Source organism: Hoplias malabaricus, chromosome 18 (genome assembly GCF_029633855.1).
Source record: "Hoplias malabaricus isolate fHopMal1 chromosome 18, fHopMal1.hap1, whole genome shotgun sequence".
NCBI lineage: Eukaryota > Metazoa > Chordata > Actinopteri > Characiformes > Erythrinidae > Hoplias > Hoplias malabaricus.
In genome coordinates this window covers 1,282,756-1,303,631 of record NC_089817.1, presented here as the reverse complement: position 1 = coordinate 1,303,631, position 20,876 = coordinate 1,282,756, and the positions used below count along the sequence as shown (strand labels likewise).

Below are 20,876 nucleotides of genomic sequence, written 5' to 3'. Positions count from 1 at the left end.
TGCGTGGGTTTCCTCCGGGTGACTGTCTGTGAGGAGTGTGGTGTGTTCTCCCTGTGTCTGCGTGGGTTTCCTCCGGGTGACTGTCTGTGAGGAGCGTGGTGTGTTCTCTCTGTGTCTGTGTGGGTTTCCTCCGGGTGACTGTCTGTGAGGAGTGTGGTGTGTTCTCCCTGTGTCTGTGTGGGTTTCCTCCGGGTGACTGTCTGTGAGGAGCGTGGTGTGTTCTCTCTGTGTCTGTGTGGGTTTCCTCCGGGTGACTGTCTGTGAGGAGTGTGGTGTGTTCTCCCTGTGTCTGCGTGGGTTTCCTCCGGGTGACTGTCTGTGAGGAGTGTGGTGTGTTCTCCCTGTGTCTGTGTGGGTTTCCTCTGGGTGACTGTCTGTGAGGAGTGTGGTGTGTTCTCCCTGTGTCTGCGTGGGTTTCCTCTGGGTGACTGTCTGTGAGGAGTGTGGTGTGTTCTCCCTGTGTCTGCGTGGGTTTCCTCCGGGTGACTGTCTGTGAGGAGCGTGGTGTGTTCTCCCTGTGTCTGTGTGAGTTTCCTCCGGGTGACTGTCTGTGAGGAGCGTGGTGTGTTCTCCCTGTGTCTGTGTGGGTTTCCTCCGGGTGACTGTCTGTGAGGAGTGTGGTGTGTTCTCCCTGTGTCTGTGTGGGTTTCCTCTGGGTGACTGTCTGTGAGGAGAGTGGTGTGTTCTCCCTGTGTCTGCGTGGGTTTCCTCTGGGTGACTGTCTGTGAGGAGCGTGGTGTGTTCTCCCTGTGTCTGCGTGGGTTTCCTCCGGGTGACTGTCTGTGAGGAGCGTGGTGTGTTCTCTCTGTGTCTGTGTGGGTTTCCTCCGGGTGACTGTCTGTGAGGAGCGTGGTGTGTTCTCCCTGTGTCTGCGTGGGTTTCCTCCGGGTGACTGTCTGTGAGGAGTGTGGTGTGTTCTCCCTGTGTCTGCGTGGGTTTCCTCCGGGTGACTGTCTGTGAGGAGCGTGGTGTGTTCTCTCTGTGTCTGTGTGGGTTTCCTCCGGGTGACTGTCTGTGAGGAGTGTGGTGTGTTCTCCCTGTGTCTGTGTGGGTTTCCTCCGGGTGACTGTCTGTGAGGAGCGTGGTGTGTTCTCTCTGTGTCTGTGTGGGTTTCCTCCGGGTGACTGTCTGTGAGGAGCGTGGTGTGTTCTCCCTGTGTCTGCGTGGGTTTCCTCCGGGTGACTGTCTGTGAGGAGTGTGGTGTGTTCTCCCTGTGTCTGCGTGGGTTTCCTCCGGGTGACTGTCTGTGAGGAGCGTGGTGTGTTCTCTCTGTGTCTGTGTGGGTTTCCTCCGGGTGACTGTCTGTGAGGAGTGTGGTGTGTTCTCCCTGTGTCTGTGTGGGTTTCCTCCGGGTGACTGTCTGTGAGGAGCGTGGTGTGTTCTCTCTGTGTCTGTGTGGGTTTCCTCCGGGTGACTGTCTGTGAGGAGTGTGGTGTGTTCTCCCTGTGTCTGCGTGGGTTTCCTCCGGGTGACTGTCTGTGAGGAGTGTGGTGTGTTCTCCCTGTGTCTGTGTGGGTTTCCTCTGGGTGACTGTCTGTGAGGAGTGTGGTGTGTTCTCCCTGTGTCTGCGTGGGTTTCCTCTGGGTGACTGTCTGTGAGGAGTGTGGTGTGTTCTCCCTGTGTCTGCGTGGGTTTCCTCCGGGTGACTGTCTGTGAGGAGCGTGGTGTGTTCTCCCTGTGTCTGTGTGAGTTTCCTCCGGGTGACTGTCTGTGAGGAGCGTGGTGTGTTCTCCCTGTGTCTGTGTGGGTTTCCTCCGGGTGACTGTCTGTGAGGAGTGTGGTGTGTTCTCCCTGTGTCTGTGTGGGTTTCCTCTGGGTGACTGTCTGTGAGGAGAGTGGTGTGTTCTCCCTGTGTCTGCGTGGGTTTCCTCTGGGTGACTGTCTGTGAGGAGCGTGGTGTGTTCTCCCTGTGTCTGCGTGGGTTTCCTCCGGGTGACTGTCTGTGAGGAGCGTGGTGTGTTCTCTCTGTGTCTGTGTGGGTTTCCTCCGGGTGACTGTCTGTGAGGAGCGTGGTGTGTTCTCCCTGTGTCTGCGTGGGTTTCCTCCGGGTGACTGTCTGTGAGGAGTGTGGTGTGTTCTCCCTGTGTCTGCGTGGGTTTCCTCCGGGTGACTGTCTGTGAGGAGCGTGGTGTGTTCTCTCTGTGTCTGTGTGGGTTTCCTCCGGGTGACTGTCTGTGAGGAGTGTGGTGTGTTCTCCCTGTGTCTGTGTGGGTTTCCTCCGGGTGACTGTCTGTGAGGAGCGTGGTGTGTTCTCTCTGTGTCTGTGTGGGTTTCCTCCGGGTGACTGTCTGTGAGGAGCGTGGTGTGTTCTCCCTGTGTCTGCGTGGGTTTCCTCCGGGTGACTGTCTGTGAGGAGTGTGGTGTGTTCTCCCTGTGTCTGCGTGGGTTTCCTCCGGGTGACTGTCTGTGAGGAGCGTGGTGTGTTCTCTCTGTGTCTGCGTGGGTTTCCTCCGGGTGCTCTGGTTTCCTCCCACGCGCCAAAAACACACGTTGGTGGGTGGATTGGAAACTCAAAACTGTCCGTAAGTGTGAGTTTGTGAGTGAATGTGTAAGTGTGTGTCGTCCTGTGAAGGACTGTCGCCCCCTCCAGGCTCTGGACCCACCGCCGCCCTGAACTGGGTAAGCGTTACAGACAATGAACTAATGAATGTTTAGATGCACATTTCTCGACGTTAATGATCCTGGATCCTTCCCTTCACTCAGGGCGAGCAGGTTTCTGTTGCTCCGTATCTCTGAGCCAGCGCTGCTGATGTTGTAACACATCGTATTATAAAATATGAAGAAGCTGAACAGAAGTGACTCATCATAAATTCTGCATTTCTGGTCCACTGCTCTCTGAAGACTGTGGAGTGTAAGACAGGTAGAGACGGAGGGTAATGCCAGGCCCCAGAGCAGCAGGACCAGTCGGACAGGTTTCTATGTGGCGGTGCTTTGTCTTTATCGCGTGCGGAGCTCTCAGGTGTGTACAGTAGCAGGTGTGTGAGGGTGCAGTTAGTGAATCTCTGAGTGCTGGAGCTGAAATGTGGACCACCCTGTTCTCCTCTGTCTGGATCATTCTGGTCCCAACGCTCCAGAGTCAGTGGTGCGTCACAGAGCAGCAGCACAGTGTAAAGATAATCATAGTCACAGCGGCACGTCCAGGGCGTCTCTGTCTCTGTTCCTCATGATGCCTTTGGCCTCATGGGGCTACAGAGAGCCTCATAGAGATTATAGAAAGTGTGTGTGTGTATCAGAACACCTGTGTCTGCAGTGGACCCACCAGCTAGAGTCAGGCTTGGGACCGGAAGATTGCTGGTTCTATACCCAGGACCCACAGGAAAATTCAGGGAACAGCACTGTCTCCTCTCTCAACATCCACAGGTGCTCTGTGTGTGTGTGGTTGTGTGTGTGTGTGTGTGTGGTTGTGTGTGTGTGTGTGTGTGGTTGTGGGGGGTGTTTAAACGCATACCTTCTATTTCCCCAGGGGGATTAATAAAGTAACAAACTATAAACTTTGAACTGTCTGTTGAGTAGTAAACCCTCTCTCTGTGGTGGGCTCCTCAGGGACAATGCCTCGTCGTGCCCTGAGGTTCTTCACTGCGGTGGGGGACGAGCACCACAGCGTCACCATAAGGCGATATGAGGAACTTCACGTCAACACTGTGGAGCTGGAGCCGGCCAAAGAGCCCATCCCACCCCCGCGGAACATCAGAGAGTCCCTGAAGAGGCTCTTCGCCTCCGAGAAGTTCCAGGTACCAGTCGTTAGTGTTATTCCAGGGTGATGCCCCAGCCATCCGTAACCAGACGTCAGAGAGAGAGAGTCGTTTTAGCCACGTCTCTCTCCACCTCACGTTTCTGGGGGAAAGTAGGTGTCACACTAAACCCCCCCCCCCCCCAATGTTTGGGGGGAGTCACTAACAGGAGAGAGAATCTTCTCAGTGAAGGAGAGCACCCAACAGTTATACACTCACGTTTCAGTCATATTTAATAATAATAATAATAATAATAATATTTAAAAAGTGCACAAGTGGTGCTCAGAGTTTAGAGACCTGACCTTGGGACTGGAATGTGTGTGTTTGTTTTTCCATGTGTGTGTGTGTGTGTGTGTGTGTGTGTGCGTGCGTGTTCATGTGTGTGTGTTCATTTTTCCTTGTGCGTGTGTGTTCATGTGTGTGTTTGTTTTTCAGTGTGTGTTTGTTTTTCCTTGTGTGTATGCGTGTGTGTGTGTGTGTGTTCGTGTTTATGTGTGTGTGTTATATATTTGCTGAATGTTTACATAAGAAATGGCATGAAAATTGGATTAACCCGTGTTCTTGTGGGTTCTAGATAGCAGTGGTGTGTCTGGTGATCTTGGACGCTCTTTTTGTTCTGTGTGAGCTGCTGATTGACCTCTCCATCATCAAAGCGGACGAGCACCACATCGCTCCTCAGGTGAGAGGCAGAGCGGTGTGTGATCTGTGGATCTCTGATCGTCCACCGGCTCAGAACCGAACCCCAGAGGAAAAGCCCAGCTGCTTTGTTCTCATCGTTTGTGAAACTGTTGTAGGAGTGTTACATGATTCAAGACTTTCTTTTACAAATCACCGCTTTCAATGTGACACTGTAAACACAACACAGTCAGCATTTTAGCATTTCTACACTTACAGACTGTAGTCCACCTGTTGCTCTGCATACTTTGCCCCCTTCCCCTGTTTTTAAACCCTGTGTCCACTCTCTGAGACACTCCTCCCTCATGACACTGCTGTGTCTGACCCCCCCCCCCCCTCTGTCGCCCTAAAGGTGTTCCACTACCTGAGCCTGGCTCTGCTCACCTTCTTCATGGTGGAGCTGGCGGCGAAGCTGTTCGCCTTTCGGCTGGAGTTCTTCAAACACAAGTTTGAGGTGTTTGATGGGATCGTGGTGGTGGTGTCCTTCATCCTGGACATCGTGTACATCTCCAATGAGGATGCGTTTGATGGCATGGGGTTCCTGATCCTGCTCAGGCTGTGGAGAGTGGCCAGGATCATCAACGGTACGCTTTACTCCTCCAAAGCCAATGGCAATGGAAAAATAGAAACAATTAATTTAAGACACAAAACAAAAGAACACTGTGTCCAAATGTTTGTGGACACCCCTTATAATTCCTAACCTCAGTACTTGACCTCATTAAATGTCCCGTGGCTGAATGCCATCAGAACCTCACAGCTATGTTCAAGCGTAAAGCCTTCCCACATGAGAAGAGAGGGTAAGTGTGAGTCCTCTTGCCCCTACCACTTTCCTTACCCCTCCATTTTGCCTAGGGGTGGGCGTCTCAGTTGTTTTTGGGAAAGAGGGTTAGGGTCGAGGGGGGAGTGTTTTCAGAGACACACACCAAACGGAGGTGAATCAGCGGCGAGATGCTGTGCAGCGCCCAAAGAAACCCACAGATGTCAGTATTTTCTCCTTTAAACCCTTTGATCCCCAGTGTATTCTCTGAGTTTAATGTAGTTTCAGTGGATTGTGGCTTTTACTTCAGAACGAGCTGAAAACACTGCTAATAGTTTCCTGATGGCTCTGAATTTCCAGTTCCTCGTTTACTGCTGAAGCCATTACACTCCGGCCCCGCGGCTGCTGCTAAACCTAAGGTGGAACTGGACGTTTCAAACTAAATGTTACCAAATAAGAGCAGAAGTCAGCCTCGTGTCACAGTTAGCAGTGGGTGATAATGTATGATTGTGGTACACTTTTAAAGGCTTATGAATCCCTAAAGTGAACTACGTTACCTCTGATATTTCAGACTGGAAGCAAAGTGCCACTGAAGAGCTGCTCTTTTCTGTGTTCTGATGATGTCCTCATTCATGAACCTTGCTTTGTGCACAGGGGCACACTCATGAGATCTCTCTCTCTCTCTCTCTCTCTCTCCTGCAGGTATTCTAGTGACAGTGGAGAACCGAGCTCATCACAAACTCCAGAAACTGCATGAGAGCAACGATCGTCTCGTGGAGCAAGTCAGCGAGCTCCAGGAACAGAAATCCAGACTGGTAAGGACCACAAGTTTACAGTGTAGACTGAGCTACTGTTACACAGCCCCCGTGTTCATTTTGAATCTGTTTCTGCAGCAGAGGAAAATTTAATTTAACATAGTCCGTGTCATGTCTCTGATACCTGGTGTTTTCATGAGACTCGTGTGGAGACAAAGCAAAGACCAGGTTAAACTCAGCGAAACAGACACAACGAGCGCGGAGAAATAAGAGCACTGAGTAAAAACGGAGAAGAAAGAGAACAGAGTGAAAACGGCTAAAAACCAGAGCTTCTGCTCCTCACTGCTCTCACATTCAGACCACTAGGTGTCAGTATAACGTGTTTTATAAGGTGAAGAATAATCACTGGCGAGAACAGCTGACTTCATCTGTGCTCTGAGAGAGAGAGAGAGAGAGAGAGAGAGAGAGAAGCTGAAGTGTGTTTTAATGAGGACCCTAATGGTGTTTGTATTTTGTTTTTTTCAGGAGCAGGAGCTCAGCAGGCTGCAAGGAATTTTAAAACAGCACAGTATTGACCACTAATCAATACACTCTCCATCCTCCAGAGTTCCTCACACACACACACCCCCACCCCCCCACAGAGAATACACAAGGCCACTCTGAGTGATTCAGTTTAATGTGAATGGAGGCCAGTGGAGGACAGCTCCACTCATAGATTAGGTCAGAATTGATATAAATCACTAAAGAAAAAGGACCTCCATCGTGTTATAGACGTGATATTATCTGCTGCCTCTCAGTCAGTCTGTTGTAGTGAAGCAGCTCAGCGCTGTTCCGTGAGGTAAACATTAAACCGACTGTGGCCTTTGATTGTGAGAGGTGAAGAACTCGTGATAATCCACATGGTTCCACCTTCGCATTTTAAACTACAGCTTTAAAGCTAGCCTCAGGAAGACGACAGGAAGGGAATTCAAGGAATTATTCAAAGGCTTTATAACTGCGTAATTATGTGCCTTGTTTTTCTTTACGACTTGAATTCTTCAGCATTTCTGTGGAGTTCACCTCGATGTACACTGTGTAAACGTGACGTTACGTTCTGTGAAGCAAATCAAACACAATCCTTTATTACAACTGAGAAATGTCTTTTAAAAATAAAGAGAAATGTACAAAACACTATGAGCAGGTTCAGTGTTTACAGATCACTCAGATTAATGCAGTATTTACACGGATCAGCCACGGGTTTACAATCACTGACTGCTTTTAAACGTCTAAAATGGACTGGTCCCATCCCACAGAGGAGCTACTGCAGCACACGGTGCCGACCCCTGTACTCCCCTCACGCATCAGAGAGCGCCGTCACCGGTCACGAGGCGCAGGTGCGGACCGCTGCACACCAGGAACACCCCACACGACAGATTCGATACGCTCTGACCTCTCGTGTGGTGCTCAGATACATTTCTCCTGCTTCCATCATCAACTTCAAGAACCGATTGTTGATTTGCTCCTGGGTTAAACCCCTCCCCCACAGGGGGGCGCTGTAACCAGATCATCGTGGTTTTAATGTTGTGGCTGATCAGTGTCTCCCACACACACTCCTCCAGAGTGACTTCAAGTCTGAATCGTGTCGCGGATGTTAGGAGTCTGACACTGGGACTCAGCTGGGAGTCAGACCCCTCACGGCAGCGTTACCCACCGCACTGCACCACCCTCAGGTCTGACCGCGTAAGAGCAGCAGCGGTCCTGAGATGCTGATGTGTCCAGCTGTTTACACAAAAGGGAAGAAGAAGTCGAAGGGCAGCTTGGCGTTGATGGTGGGTGGGGCTCTGAAGCCTGGACTCGCAGAAGCAGAAACATCTAGAAAACTCACGGAGCTGGTGACGGAGATGATGTTGGCTCCGCTCGAGGAGGAGGAGGAAGGCTGGGGGAGGGAAAGGGAACGTTTAGTTAAACCAGCTACTTATAAAAAAAATCATCTAGAACTCCTCCAATCACACAGTGCTGCAGCTGAGAGGGAACTGCTGCTAACACAGACATTTCAGCACAACACTAACATCTGATTACAGACTGGCTAACACTCAGTCACACACACACACACACACACACCCCTGTGGACAGTGTCACACACTCACCCATTCACCCAGTCACTCACACATTCACCCATTCACTCACACCTGTGGACAGTGTTCCACACACACCCAGTCACACACACACACTCACCCTATCACTCACACACTCAGTGACACACCCCTGTAGACAGTGTCACACACAGTCGTGCTGAGGAAAGTAAAACCAGGCTGGACTCACTAAAGTGCTGGTGTTAAATTTGATTATTTCCATGACGTTCACAATCTGCGCTTGGGGGTTCACCAGGGTCCCGTACTTGGTCCATTTCACTTGCAGATGATAGGACAGAGGAATACTGCAGCCCTGCGAGCCCTAAACAACACCAAGAATAAAGTTAAATAAGAATCCTCTGCCTGTAAGAGACTCTCTGTCTAACTGTGATGAGCGTGAGGTGGTGTTGTGTTTTGGAGTGAAGTTTGAATTCATTTATCGTGTTAAAAACTAATTCTGTGGCATATCTTTAAAACAGTGTCCTTAAGCCTCAGGAGCTTTCTGCTGACTCTTGAGAAACGCGGCTCCAGGGCAGTTTCCTGTTGCTCAAAAACACACTTCTGTGTCACAGCAGACTCTGAGACTGTTTGTGTCTGAGGGAATGTTACAAATACCACATTTTGAGGAACTGTGGTGAAGAAAAATCAAACCTTCACTTCCAGAACGTCTTTTAACTTCTTTTAAACTGTGAGTAAACAACAACATTGTGGCAAACACCGAGCCAACGTTCTTAACCCGATCTGAACCCTCTCTTATGATTAACTCACAACTGTACAGTGATCCGTGAAGTCAGTGTGTGATGTAACGTCTCTTGAAAGCTGTTGATTTGAGGCGGTGTTGGTGAAGCTGATTACCGTCGCTGTGGTCTGGTTCTCTATGGGCACCCAGTCCATGGGGTTTTGAGGCAGAGAGTTCCCAAAGGATGCCACATAGTCTGGAGAACTCTGGCCTTTCAGTCGTCCTAAAATGACTTCAGACACTAACGAGCAATTGGCTCCATCCTCCAACCTGCAGAGGGACGTACGCATGACACACACCTTTTAATCCTCCATTAGCATCATTACTTCATACGGCAGGGACATGGTTAATTAAATCATCGTAATGATCTGACGAACATGAAACCAGGGAGATCGTTAGCAGATGGGTGTTTGCTGAAATACAACAGCAGCATTTTTCATCTCAATTAAAAGCGTAGCACTGAATTAAGGGGAAAATTAAGACCACACCGAGGCCTGAGTACGGCGTCATAATAGGGTTCTAAAGTTCTGAGAACCAAAGAAAACAGAATCCAACAGCAATGTTTTGTAATTGAGAAAGCTCTCATTGATATTGAAAGCTATAAAAACAGGTTTGTAACGAGAATATTTCTGTATTTACTCGTCTTATGAGTTTAATGTTCTTGAAGAATCTGTTTTTATTTTCATTCCTTTTCTCACGTTTCTCTGAGTCTCGCTTTCGCCTCCAGGTTTCTCGCTTTAGATTTTGACGAGGGAGGGCGGGATCTAGAGAGTCATTGGCTGCTGAAGTTAAGCCCCGCCCACACAGCCTATTCTCCACACCCTAACCCTGATTGGAACATGACTCTAAGCCTCTGTCGAACTCTGCATTAATAAAAGACAGCCGTTAAACAGTTGATAGTTTACCAGTGTTTGCTGGTCATTTTTTTCCAGTCGGGGTCAGATTGGCGCGCTCTCGCTGACGTAGCGGGGTGTGCAGAATCGGCTGCGTGGGCGGGACTTACAGTGCCTTACGAAAGTATTCGCCCCCTTGAACTTTTCGACCTTTTGCCACATTTCAGGCTTCAAACACAAAGATATAACATTGTAATTTTTTGTGAAGAATCAACAAGTGGGACACAATCGTGAAGTGGAATGAAATTTATGTGTCAAACTTTAACAAATAAAAAACTATAAAGTGGGGTGTGTGATATTATTCGGCCCCTAGCATTAATACTTTGTAGCGCCACCTTTTGCTGCAATTACAGCTGCAAGTCGCTTGGGGTGTGTCTCTGTCAGTTTTGCACATCCAGAGACTGAAATTCTTGCCCATTCTTCCTTTCAAAACAGCTGGAGCTCAGTGAGGTTGGATGGAGAGCGTTTGAACAGCAGTTTTCAGCTCTTTCCACAGATTCTCGATTGTTTTCAGGTCTGGACTTTGACTTGGCCGTTCCAACACCTGGATACGTTTATTTGTGAACCATTCTATTGTAGATTTGGCTTTATGTTTTGGATCATTGTCTTGTTGGAAGATAAATCTCCGTCCCAGTCTCAGGTCTCTTTCAGACTCCAGGTTTTCTTCCAGAATGGTCCTGTATTTGGCCCCATCCATCTTCCCATCAATTTTGACCATCTTCCCTGTCCCTGCTGACGAAAAGCAGACCCAAACCATGATGCTGCCACCACCATGATTGACAGTGGGGATGGTGTGATGAGCTGTGTTGCTTTTACAGTTGGATTTTGGTTTCATCTGACCAGAGCACCTTCTTCCACGTTTGGTGGGTCTCCCAGTGGCTTGTGGCCAACTTTAAACGAGACTTTTTATGGATATCTTTGAGAAATGGCTTTTTTCTTGCCACTCTTCCATAAAGGCCAGATCTGTGCAGTGTACGACTGATTGTTGTCCTATGGACAGACTCTCCCACCTCAGCTGTAGATCTCTGCAGTTCATCCAGAGTGATCATGGGCCTCTTGGCTGCAGCTCTGATCAGTCTTCTCCTTGTTCGAGATGAAAGTTTAGAGGGACGGCCGGGTCTTGGTAGATTTGCAGTGGTCTGATACTCCTTCCATTTCTATATGATTGCTTGCACAGTGCTCCTTGGGAGGTTTAAAACTTGGGAAATCTTTTTGTATCCAAATCCAGCTTTAAACTTCTCCACAACAGCATCTGGGACCTGCCTGGTGTGTTCCTTGGTCTTCACGATGCTCTCTGCGCTTTGAACAGAACCCTGAGACTATCACAGAGCAGGTGCAGTTATACGGAGAATTGATTACACACAGGTGGACTCTATTTATCATCATCAGTCATTTGGGACAACACTGGATCATTCAGAGATCTTCACTGAACTTCTGGAGTGAGTTGCTGCACTGAAAGTAAAGGGGTGAATAATATTCCACACCCCACTGAAATGTGGCAAAAGGTTGAAAAGTTCAAGGGGCCGAACACTTTCACAAGGCACTAACTTCAGCAGCCAGTGACTGTCTAGACCCCGCCCCCTGTCAAAAGTCAAACTCGAGAAACTCCTGGGAATGAAAGTGAAAACGGATTCTTCAAAAATATTAAACTTAAAATAGTCCGTTAAACACAGAAATATTCTTTTTTCGTTCATTTGTTTTTATAACTCAATATTAATGAGAGTTTTCTCAATTTTAAAATGACATTTACTGGTTATGGATTCCTTGTTTTTGGTTCTCAGAACTTTAGAACCTCTTTTGACGCCACCCCTGAGCTTCTATATCTCAGCGTCTCTGGCCTCATGTCTGTCACTCCTCCAAAGCTCAGGTACATTTACAGACTCCTACCTGAAGGTACAGCCTGACAGCACCCCTTTCCCAAACAGGACCGGAGACCTCTGAGGAGAACCGAACACACAGTCCTGATCAGCAGAGCTCTGGAGAACAGTGAGGGAACTCTCGGGGTTAGAGCTTTGAATAATCCCTGTGACGCAGCGGTTAAGGAACCAAATGAAGGTGCGAATTCTTCTTTAATCAGTGGCCAACATGAAAATGAACCTTCTTCCAAACGCAGATACTCAGCTACGGTTAGTCAGAGGTGGGTAGGAATCCATTATCTTTAAACAGATATCTGTATGAGTCTGTGTTCTCCTGAGAACTTTCACACACTCGTAACTGCTGCTCGCACCAGCACCGCCGCTACGTTCACATGCCACAAGCTCGATGACCTGGTTGTGCCACTGGTTTTGGAGCTTCAGTAATGAAACCTACCCAACAGCACCCTGAAAGCTATGAGAGGAGTTTGCAGTAAAAGGATATTGTGCAGTTCTCACTCCTGCCACAAGGGGAAGCCCCAGCACATAACCAGGATTTCCACTGGATCTGAGAGTCGCAGCTTTCCTGGCCTCCTGTGAACAGTAACACAGAGCTGATTAGTGTAGGGCAGGGGTGGTAGAGGTGTTACTGGAGAAACGAAGATTAATGAGGTGGTACGTCACATGACATCAGACAAATCGATGTGTAAATTACAGTCTGTTTCAGAACTTTCATAGTTGGGTTTAAATCAAATTAAAAATCAAAGAGAAGTAGTCAAGCCCAGTTTTGCCGGACCACAGTTAGCCCTTTAACTGCTGTCACAGAGGTGTTTGTGGCATTTCAAAAGCAGGAAAAGCCCAACATACACCTCCTTGTCATTGAAAGGTCTGGAGAAGCGTTGGTGCTTCATATCAATGTCTTTGTGTTTTACAGAAAATATGGAGCAGGTAATAAATACAGAAAAGACAAAAGGAGCACAACGTTTTGTTCCTAATATAACACCGACATCAGGGTTTTTCTTCTTTATTTTATTTAACAATAAACACTAGACGATCCACCACCAAAGAACAAAGACGACCAAGAACCTTTGTTGATTTTAAGAATTACAGTGACTTATTAATTCATTGTAACTGGTTTAAAGTAAAACACTAAGTTAAAGGAGGCTGTTGTTTGGAGTTTTATAAACACATTAACGCCACAAAATGTCCCCCCACCACAAAGACACACTCGTGAAATAAGACAAATTCAGCAGTGCTCCTCTCTCTGTGAGATACAACTGTGTAAATGTTGTAGAGTTCAGAGGCGTCCTGCTGAGTTTGTGAACGGCGGAGAAACGTAACTAGCGCAGAGTCAAACACAGCCCCAGAAACACACACAAACGGAGCGTTTTCCTGTCTTATTTCCTATTATTCAGCCACGGTTCGCGCTGAAGAACCTACTGCTCTTTGGTTCCAGCTGTGAATGTATTTTTCTGGTTCAGGAACCACTTTGTGTCGGTGGAAATGAGCCGAACGGTTCCAAATTTAGTTCACAAACTGGAATGTGAAATATAGCTGAACTAACAACAGACGGTGTAGTGGCGCCACCTTAAGTTCTCTCTGTGAAATACAGTGGAACTAACAGTTCCTACTCGCGCCTTTCAACATTAGGAGTCACTCACTAAGAGAAAATGCCTCTTCTAGGCCGGCCGTCAAATACCACAAGGGAAAATGTCAACATAAGCTCTGAAGCAGTGCACTTCCACATTAAAATATACCGCTGTCAGTTTCCAAATCCCAAGAGACATCTTGCAATGCTTGTTTGAAGATTGCAAAAGCAGGTAAACAATAAAAAACATGGTGAAGGATGTGGTTTATCGGTTACTAAAGGGATGATAAACAAGACCAAGTACCAGAACAAAATGGATGCTGAGCCAGATCTGTGTTTAATGATCACTGACCTCATCTCTTCCACTGCACAAACATGCTGTGTACATGTTTTGTGTGTGTGTGTGTGTGTGGTACTTGGAGGTCTTGGTTTGACTATGTGGTGTACTCGCTCTGTTCACTGGTGTCCTGTAGCTGCCCGCATCAGGTTTAAAACTCTCACGCTGCCTACGAAGCCAAGAACAGACCAGAGGTCAAGAGTCGGACTGCACCTCGAGCCCTTCCTGCTTCAAGTACAGCTCGACTCCACCCGCTGTCGCTAAAGAAACATGGAGGACTAGCGTCGAGACTCTTCTCCGTCCTGGCGCCCAGACGGTGGAACAAACTTCTACTGGCTTCCAACACCAGACTCTCTCACGGTCTTCACACGCAGACTGAACACCCCTCTCTGTGACACACTAATCTAAGTGCACACTGTAACAGGCCTTAAACTTATATGGAGCTAACTTCCTTCCACTGACCAGACGCTGTGTGCTGCACTAACTACGTGTTGTTGTTTCTCTGGATCAGCACTGGCCCTTGTTCCAGCAGCGTCTGAGCTGAGGGAGTTCGGACTCGTACCTGTGTGTACGAGCGAGGACACACACTCCGTCTGAACACTCAGCAGCTCTGTGAGTCGCTCTGGAGAGGAGAGCGTCTGCTAAATGCTGTAAATGTCTAGGGTTGATTCCCTTTCCCAAACACACTGTCGGGTGTGAACTCGTACCTGAGCAAAGGCTATTTGGAAATCCTGCTGGATCGGCAGCATGGCACTGTTCACAGCACCCAGCACAAACGATGCAGTCACTCTCACAATCTGACCGACGTCACCGTACACGACGCTGTACTTCACCTGGAACAGATCAGACATACATCAGACGAGAGAGGACTACATCAACCTCACAAACCCCTGGCATTCAGTTTACAAATGTCCTTTGAATGTAATTTTGATTTTATTATTTATGTACATTCAGTGTCCACGGTTTGTGTTAGGCCTGCCTCGGTAATCGTTCTCTGGAGAGAGGGAGTTGGTTACCTACCCGCCTCTAAAAGTTACATAGTGCAGTTTCTGCAGTGCTGAGCCTGGAGTAGCACCAATAGAGGTTCTGTTCTCCATGTTACCGAACATTGGAGCACCACAATGATTTTGAAGCTGTATTTTTAAAGTAAAAATACGACCTACTGTTCCTTTAACTATCAAAACAGACCTGGAGACGGCTGATGATGAAGTAAGTGGAGTTTATAAAGTGGCAGGTCTCAGCTGTGTGTCCCAAGGACAGATAGAAGAAAAGAAGGGTTTCTAATAAAGTGGCCAGTTGGCTAAAATGGATATTCGGGTTATACTCAGCATAAATACGGCTTCCTCTCACCTGCAGCACCACCTGGTTGCATACTTCAGCAGGCCGCAGGAACGTGGGCTCTAAAGCAGAATCAGCAGCTGTTTCCGTCTGTGTGCCGTCCAATGACTGTACAGTAACAGCCTCCACCCCCACAGACACCAGCTGAGACACACACACACACACACACACACATCCTGTATCAGTCACATAGACACAGGGCTAATCCCAGACAGCTAATCGCACTCGGATCAGGTCGCTCGTTGCGTTAGCTGCAGCTCTCCTGCTGTGAGGCCTGGCTCAGATGGCGATGGCCTGAACACTGCGCAATTTTAGCTCTGAGGAAAGAAAGGAAGGCCGTCCAGAGAGCACGGGATTACGTGGATTCAGTTTCTTCAGTTTCCAAAGCATGTCAGGCCGACGGAAACGCTCTTGGACAGGATCTGATCAACTTCCAGCTTCTCAGTCCCTGTATAAACCAAGTAGACACTGCATGACTTTCAGGGTCAATCTATTTGTTCTTGACAAAACACAAGAGCAGTTCATCTCTCCAAGACACCGTGTGGGATCCCTGTTTCTTCATGGTTCCTTCTGCTCGCACATCATTTGGAAATTGGGCAACCAGGACAAACTGACCCATAGAAACTATCAAAAATGACCAGGAGCAGAAGCTCTGGTCTTTAGCCGTTTTCACTCTGTTCTCTTTCTTCTCCGTTTTTACTCAGTGCTCTTATTTCTCCGCGCTCGTTGTGTCTGTTTTACTGAGTTTAACCTCGTCTTTGTGCTCTCACATAAACGCGGGTCCAGCGCTGTGATTGGACAGACTCAGACGAGGGGGCGGGGTCATTCTAAAGTCTCTGCACTTGACGTCAGAAACAGAGCAGAATCTGAGCGGCTCGTTTTGTGCTGTGTTTTCAGACTCGGGCGGTGCACAGAGAACTGACTCTTGTTTCACAGTGTGTGGGTTGGTGGGCTCCAGATGAACACAGTAATGTACATAAACTGCAGATGACACTCAATTGCTCTCACTGTGCTAAACTCATGCACTAAAAACTCTAAACAAGCACTGATGGGTTTTGAGTGAGTGGTGTATAACAAAATAGTTTTCTTACATTAGCTTCTGTGTCCTTCCCCTGCAAAACAAACAAACAAACAAACAAAGGAGGAAACACATTAAAAATGGTCATAAGTTCATACTTTACTTAAAGCAATACAACTGAACACACACTTCCTCAGAACAAACACATTCATCGTTTTCTTCTGGGAGTTTAAGGATTCAGAAGCTGAGTGTCTGTGAGTTACTGAGACGGTTCCCACTCACTGAGAAAACGTGAAAGTTGATGTAGGTCTTTAAGTTCAAAGCCTGTAACGTGGTGCAGTCCTGAGCCAAAGCAAAACTCCTCACACACTTGCTCTTCTGATCCTGCAGAAAAGCTGAGAACACACAGCCAGCCGCGCCGACTGAGTAACTCCGGAGAGGTACTGAGGGTTTCACAGTTAATAACCAAGGCATACACAGTACACACTGATTAAATTACAGCACACGCTACAGGGAACGCTGACTAGTTCCTAATAGACACTAAATAACTCTATGTTGTTACTATTTAAATTCCTAGTAGATACCACAGAGTGTAAAAATACATTGTTATTCTGCCATTCTCTTCAAGATGAATACGTTACTGTGTGATCTTTCCTCATGGCTCTAAGCTAAAGATGTTGATTCAACAGCACTGCTGTGTTCAGTGCTAACACAGATTCAGCTAAGTGTGCATTAGCTCGTTGGCTGTATACTGCATAGCTGTACTATTTACAGTCCTCCACTGTGTAATTAGGTCCTATCCATACATTCATGTATTTAAATTACAGCTGGTAAATAAGGGTGCCAGGATAATGAACCTGAATGTGTTCTGCACCTGCGGGGTTTGAGTCTAAGCAGTTCGCCGTCCCGGCCGCTGAGGGAAGTCTGAAGTAGCTCCGCTGACCGGCCTCGTCTTCTGTTTGGATGACGTCTCCAAACTGAACGCAAACAAAGCTTTGTCAAATGCCACACATGTTAAAAGCCTTGTTCTGAGCATCTGAGCAAATCGGACCCATTTACACAGTGAAACCCTGGTGTGTGTTGTTGTGTATTGTCCCTATGAACTAAACTAATTAACGATAATGCTCAGTCTCAGTCGTTAGTTGATGAATTAACTGTGTGATGAGGAATGGAAATGGTTAAACCGTGTGGTGCAGGTTTGGAGCCGTTTGTCCATAAACACAGCAGTTTGGGCCGACTCTTAGACACGAGCGTTAGTCTGAAAGGAGCAGAAGGTTACCAGGTATCCCGGAGAGTTTCCCTGAGCCGGAGCCTGTAAAGCACTGACCGCCGCTCCAGAGCTTCCGAAGAAAAGCCCCACGAAGCGAGTGAAGAGATCATCGAAGTTCATCGCAGTGGGAGTGTTCGGAGTCACGAAGGACAGGCCCTGTTTATCTAGAACCACAAGCACAACAGAGACCTACACTTTAACCCAATAAAGACTCACCCCACGTAACACAGGATTAGAATGTAGTGTGTGTTATTCTACAATCTCTAAGCTCCACACGTTATTTCTAACATTAACATCACCTCCTGGTTTCTCCACTCACTGTCCACTCTCTCAGCTCCACTGACCACACAGCAGCACTCTGTAGTTCTACAATCACAGACTGCAGTCCATCTGTTGCTCTGCATACTTCGTTACCCCCATCTCCTCCCTGTTCCTCAGCACCCAGGACTCCCACAGAGCAGGTGTGAGTGGATCAGTCACTGCAATGCACCCTTACTGTCCAGCGGTGACACTGAGGGGTTTAAAAACTCCAGCAGCACTGCTGTGTCTGATCCACTCTACACCAGCACAACACACACTAACACACCACCACCACGTCAGTGTCACTGCAGCGCTGAGAATGATCCACCACCACATCACACCTGCTCTGTGGGGGTCCTGAGCGCTGAGGAACAGGGGGAGAGGGGGGTAACGAAGTATGCAGAGTAACAGAAGGACTACAGAGTGCTCCTGTGTGGTCAGTGGAGCTGAGAGAGTGGACAGACTGTAGAAACAAGGAGGTGACAGTGATGAGACGCTGATTAGAGGACAGCCCACTGTCGGTGAATGGTGTGGTGGAACTCTACTTTAACTCGAACTCTGTTTCTCCTTGCTCCACGTTCGTTGAGGCACTTACAGTTTGCTGATTGTAAACAGAAGACATCAGGGTTGACCTCTCTCTGGACTGAGGTCTGAACCTGCGATAAAGAGTCTGACGTAGTGCTGAGGGAGTAAACAGCTGCGTCCTGGCTGCACAGTCTCGGGTCGCCACTGAAAACACACACACACACACACACACACACACACTGCAGTGAATGTGAGGATAAAGGTTCGATATTTTCAAAGCTACAACATGGTGAAGAATTCAGATCCTTTTTACAGATGTATTTACTATATTTATTTATACATAAGGTATGAAGTGTTGTGTACTTGTTTTGAACACTGTGTGGTTAACGTTAGACTTAAGCCATAAAGCTGTTAGTATCAAGATCTGGGGGCACCACACCTGTGCTACCTGCACTCCGAACCCAGAGGAACTCTGAAACTTGGAAACTGGGACTCCATTAACGAGGGGAAACTCCAAACTGCAGGAACAGGACACCCTTGCCCTAAAGCAAGAGGACGTCTCACACTCTGAGGATCTCAAACACTGGTGAGTTCTGTGGGGAGTGAGGCAGGCTCTCGCTTAAAGGAGACAAATTATGTGCATGGATCTAGAGCCCTCCAACACACACACTGTGAAACAAGACCATCCAGTAAGTTTTCTGATTCAGCAGAGACTTTAGAATGGCCCCGCCCCCTCGTCTGAGTCTGTCCAATCACTGCACCCGTGTTTATGTGAGAGCACAAAGACGAGGTTAAACTCAGTAAAACAGACACAACGAGCGCGGAGAAATAAGAGCACTGAGTAAAAACGGAGAAGAAAGAGAACAGAGTGAAAACGGCTAAAAACCAGAGCTTCTGCTCCTCGCTCCTCACTGCTGTGCGCTCGGGGTCGGGGTGAACAGCGAGCGGCTCATTATCATTTAAAGGAACAGGTGCTGAAAGCGGGCGTTCTGAACAGGGGCTGTTTACACAGGGGGAGAACACTGCTGTGGGGCTCGTGGGGTTTGGACCAAAGCAGGTCACAGACGTTTCGTTAAGAAACAGAACTGTGTTCCACTGTGGAGAAATGGGGGAATACATCTCTTTAAAAAACAAAGCTGCAGTGTTCCTCTGGGCTGGGGTTTCCCCTCACCAGGCGAGTCCTGGTTTCAGAGTTTTGGGCTTCCTCAGGGTTCGGGGGCTGGACCTGTGGTTTCACAAGCAGACTCTCTCAACCGCCCCAGAACAGTCTAAATTCTAGTATTGGTTCTAATGGACTCACGTGACTTTCTGGACCGAGCAGTGGGTGAAGAGAGGCCTGTCCTGAGAGCAGTCTGGATCACAGCAGCAGTTCATATCACACTGATCCGTCTGGATGTTACACGGACACATCTCAGACACTGGAGAACAAGACCAACACAAGACTTCAGACTATCATTCACACCCAAAGAGTGGCATTAAAAACGGCTTCAGAGCTTTTTAATGTGGACGGCAAAATTAAATTAAAAACAACCAGAATGTAGCTAACATGTGCATATTTTAAAATGGAAGGGATATTTGATATTAATAAGCTTCTAGACTTTATAAAGCACCCTGTGTGACGGGTTCTGGTAGAGCTCCGGACAGCGGTAAAGGCCGCGCTGCAGTGGCCGCCCGTGCTAACTCGGAGTCGGCTGTGGGTTCGGGAGTCTCCGCTGAAGCTGCGGGCATCGACACCACGGTTAAAGTTGAGGTTTCTCTTATGGGTTGTTCCGTTACATTCTCGGAATCGGTCCAGTTCAGCCAGGTTCGGTTCGTGGCGTTAAAACTGTCCGAATCTGCGCCAATTTTTCTCAAATAAATGAAAATAACAAACATCCAAAACACAGCAGCCATGCTTAGCAACCGCCAGCAGCGACCATTCCCTCCGTCTCCAGGAAGAGGGAACTAGGGGTCTGTCTCAAATAGCTCCTTACTCCCTATCTAGTGCACTTAGTAGGGCACATAATTATGATTCTATACCAAAAATAATGCACAAAACGTTATAGACGGGCTATTTTTTATTCGAGATTAAATATAAATGCCTTTCCATTAAAGTTATTTGAGCGACATAAGTGCAGAGTCCGTTATTTCATGTGCACTACATAGGGAGCTCGGTGCTGTAAACTGTAAAATTTGGCACCCATTCAGTGAATTGTAAAATAAATAAAAACATCTAAACCATCCCATAAAATACACCTTCTTTACAAAGGGTTCAAGTTCATAAATAATACAATGAAATTATTTATCTGTAATAGGTTTTAATAGCTTTACAAAAGTAGTAAGATGCTTTTTTATTGTATGATTTAAAGCAGCACTAATTAAGTTTGGCCAGTCTGGGTGAAATAATAATAATAATAACTAAATATAAAGTAATATTTACATAGTGCCTTTCTCATTACCAAGCTCCCTTTACAATTCAGGGGAAAAAACACATTATTAACTGGAATGAGAAGACAAATGAAAATACTGTTTAAAAAAAATGAATGTTTTTTCTGAGACGCTAATGAAAAGGGACCGGTGGGATCCTCCTGAGGTGACTGTCTGTGAGGAGTGTGGTGTGTTCTCCCTGTGTCTGCGTGGGTTTCCTCCGGGTGACTGTCTGTGAGGAGTGTGGTGTGTTCTCCCTGTGTCTGCGTGGGTTTCCTCCGGGTGACTGTCTGTGAGGAGTGTGGTGTGTTCTCCCTGTGTCTGCGTGGGTTTCCTCCGGGTGAGTGTCTGTGAGGAGTGTGGTGTGTTCTCCCTGTGTCTGCGTGGGTTTCCTCCGGGTGACTGTCTGTGAGGAGTGTGGTGTGTTCTCCCTGTGTCTGCGTGGGTTTCCTCCGGGTGACTGTCTGTGAGGAGTGTGGTGTGTTCTCCCTGTGTCTGCGTGGGTTTCCTCCGGGTGACTGTCTGTGAGGAGTGTGGTGTGTTCTCCCTGTGTCTGCGTGGGTTTCCTCCGGGTGACTGT

General features: G+C 47.8%; 2 protein-coding genes across 2 annotated transcripts in view; one reads left to right on the top strand and one right to left on the bottom strand.

Moving 5' to 3' along the window:
* The window catches only part of hvcn1 (hydrogen voltage-gated channel 1), a 9,391-nt gene extending 2,791 nt beyond the window's left edge, over positions 1 to 6,600 (top strand). Inside the window, exons 2-6 of the mRNA XM_066651259.1 lie at positions 3,544 to 3,731; positions 4,306 to 4,410; positions 4,759 to 4,990; positions 5,866 to 5,978; positions 6,444 to 6,600. Coding sequence (XP_066507356.1) covers positions 3,549 to 3,731; positions 4,306 to 4,410; positions 4,759 to 4,990; positions 5,866 to 5,978; positions 6,444 to 6,500 — 690 coding nt within the window. The 5' untranslated portion in view covers positions 3,544 to 3,548 and the 3' untranslated portion in view covers positions 6,501 to 6,600. The remainder of the gene's footprint in view (positions 1 to 3,543; positions 3,732 to 4,305; positions 4,411 to 4,758; positions 4,991 to 5,865; positions 5,979 to 6,443) is intronic.
* Positions 6,601 to 7,036: 436 nt separating this feature from the next.
* tctn1 (tectonic family member 1) lies at positions 7,037 to 20,041 on the bottom strand. Its single transcript, XM_066651258.1, has 14 exons — positions 19,501 to 20,041; positions 19,191 to 19,308; positions 17,961 to 18,094; positions 17,075 to 17,229; positions 16,670 to 16,772; positions 16,078 to 16,190; positions 15,869 to 15,889; positions 14,790 to 14,921; positions 14,147 to 14,272; positions 12,020 to 12,108; positions 11,549 to 11,686; positions 8,885 to 9,038; positions 8,220 to 8,351; positions 7,037 to 7,833 (listed from the first exon to the last, which is right to left on the bottom strand). The coding sequence occupies exons 1-14, from the start codon at positions 19,781 to 19,783 to the stop codon at positions 7,681 to 7,683; spliced, it is 1,851 nt and encodes a 616-aa protein (XP_066507355.1). The 5' UTR covers positions 19,784 to 20,041; the 3' UTR covers positions 7,037 to 7,680.
* Between the last annotated feature and the right edge of the window lie 835 nt (positions 20,042 to 20,876).

Bases quoted from the DNA above. Each gene is read 5' to 3' on its own strand.
- tctn1 (XM_066651258.1), bottom strand. From the start codon at position 19,783: ATGGCTGCTGTGTTTTGGATGTTTGTTATTTTCATTTATTTGAGAAAA. The intron at 12,109-14,146 runs GTACGAGTTCAC...TACTGTTCACAG, and splicing joins TCCAAATAGCCTTTGCTCAG to GAGGCCAGGAAAGCTGCGAC. The intron at 7,834-8,219 runs GTGAGTCCAGCC...TCCCTCCCCCAG, and splicing joins AATTTAACACCAGCACTTTA to CCTTCCTCCTCCTCCTCGAG.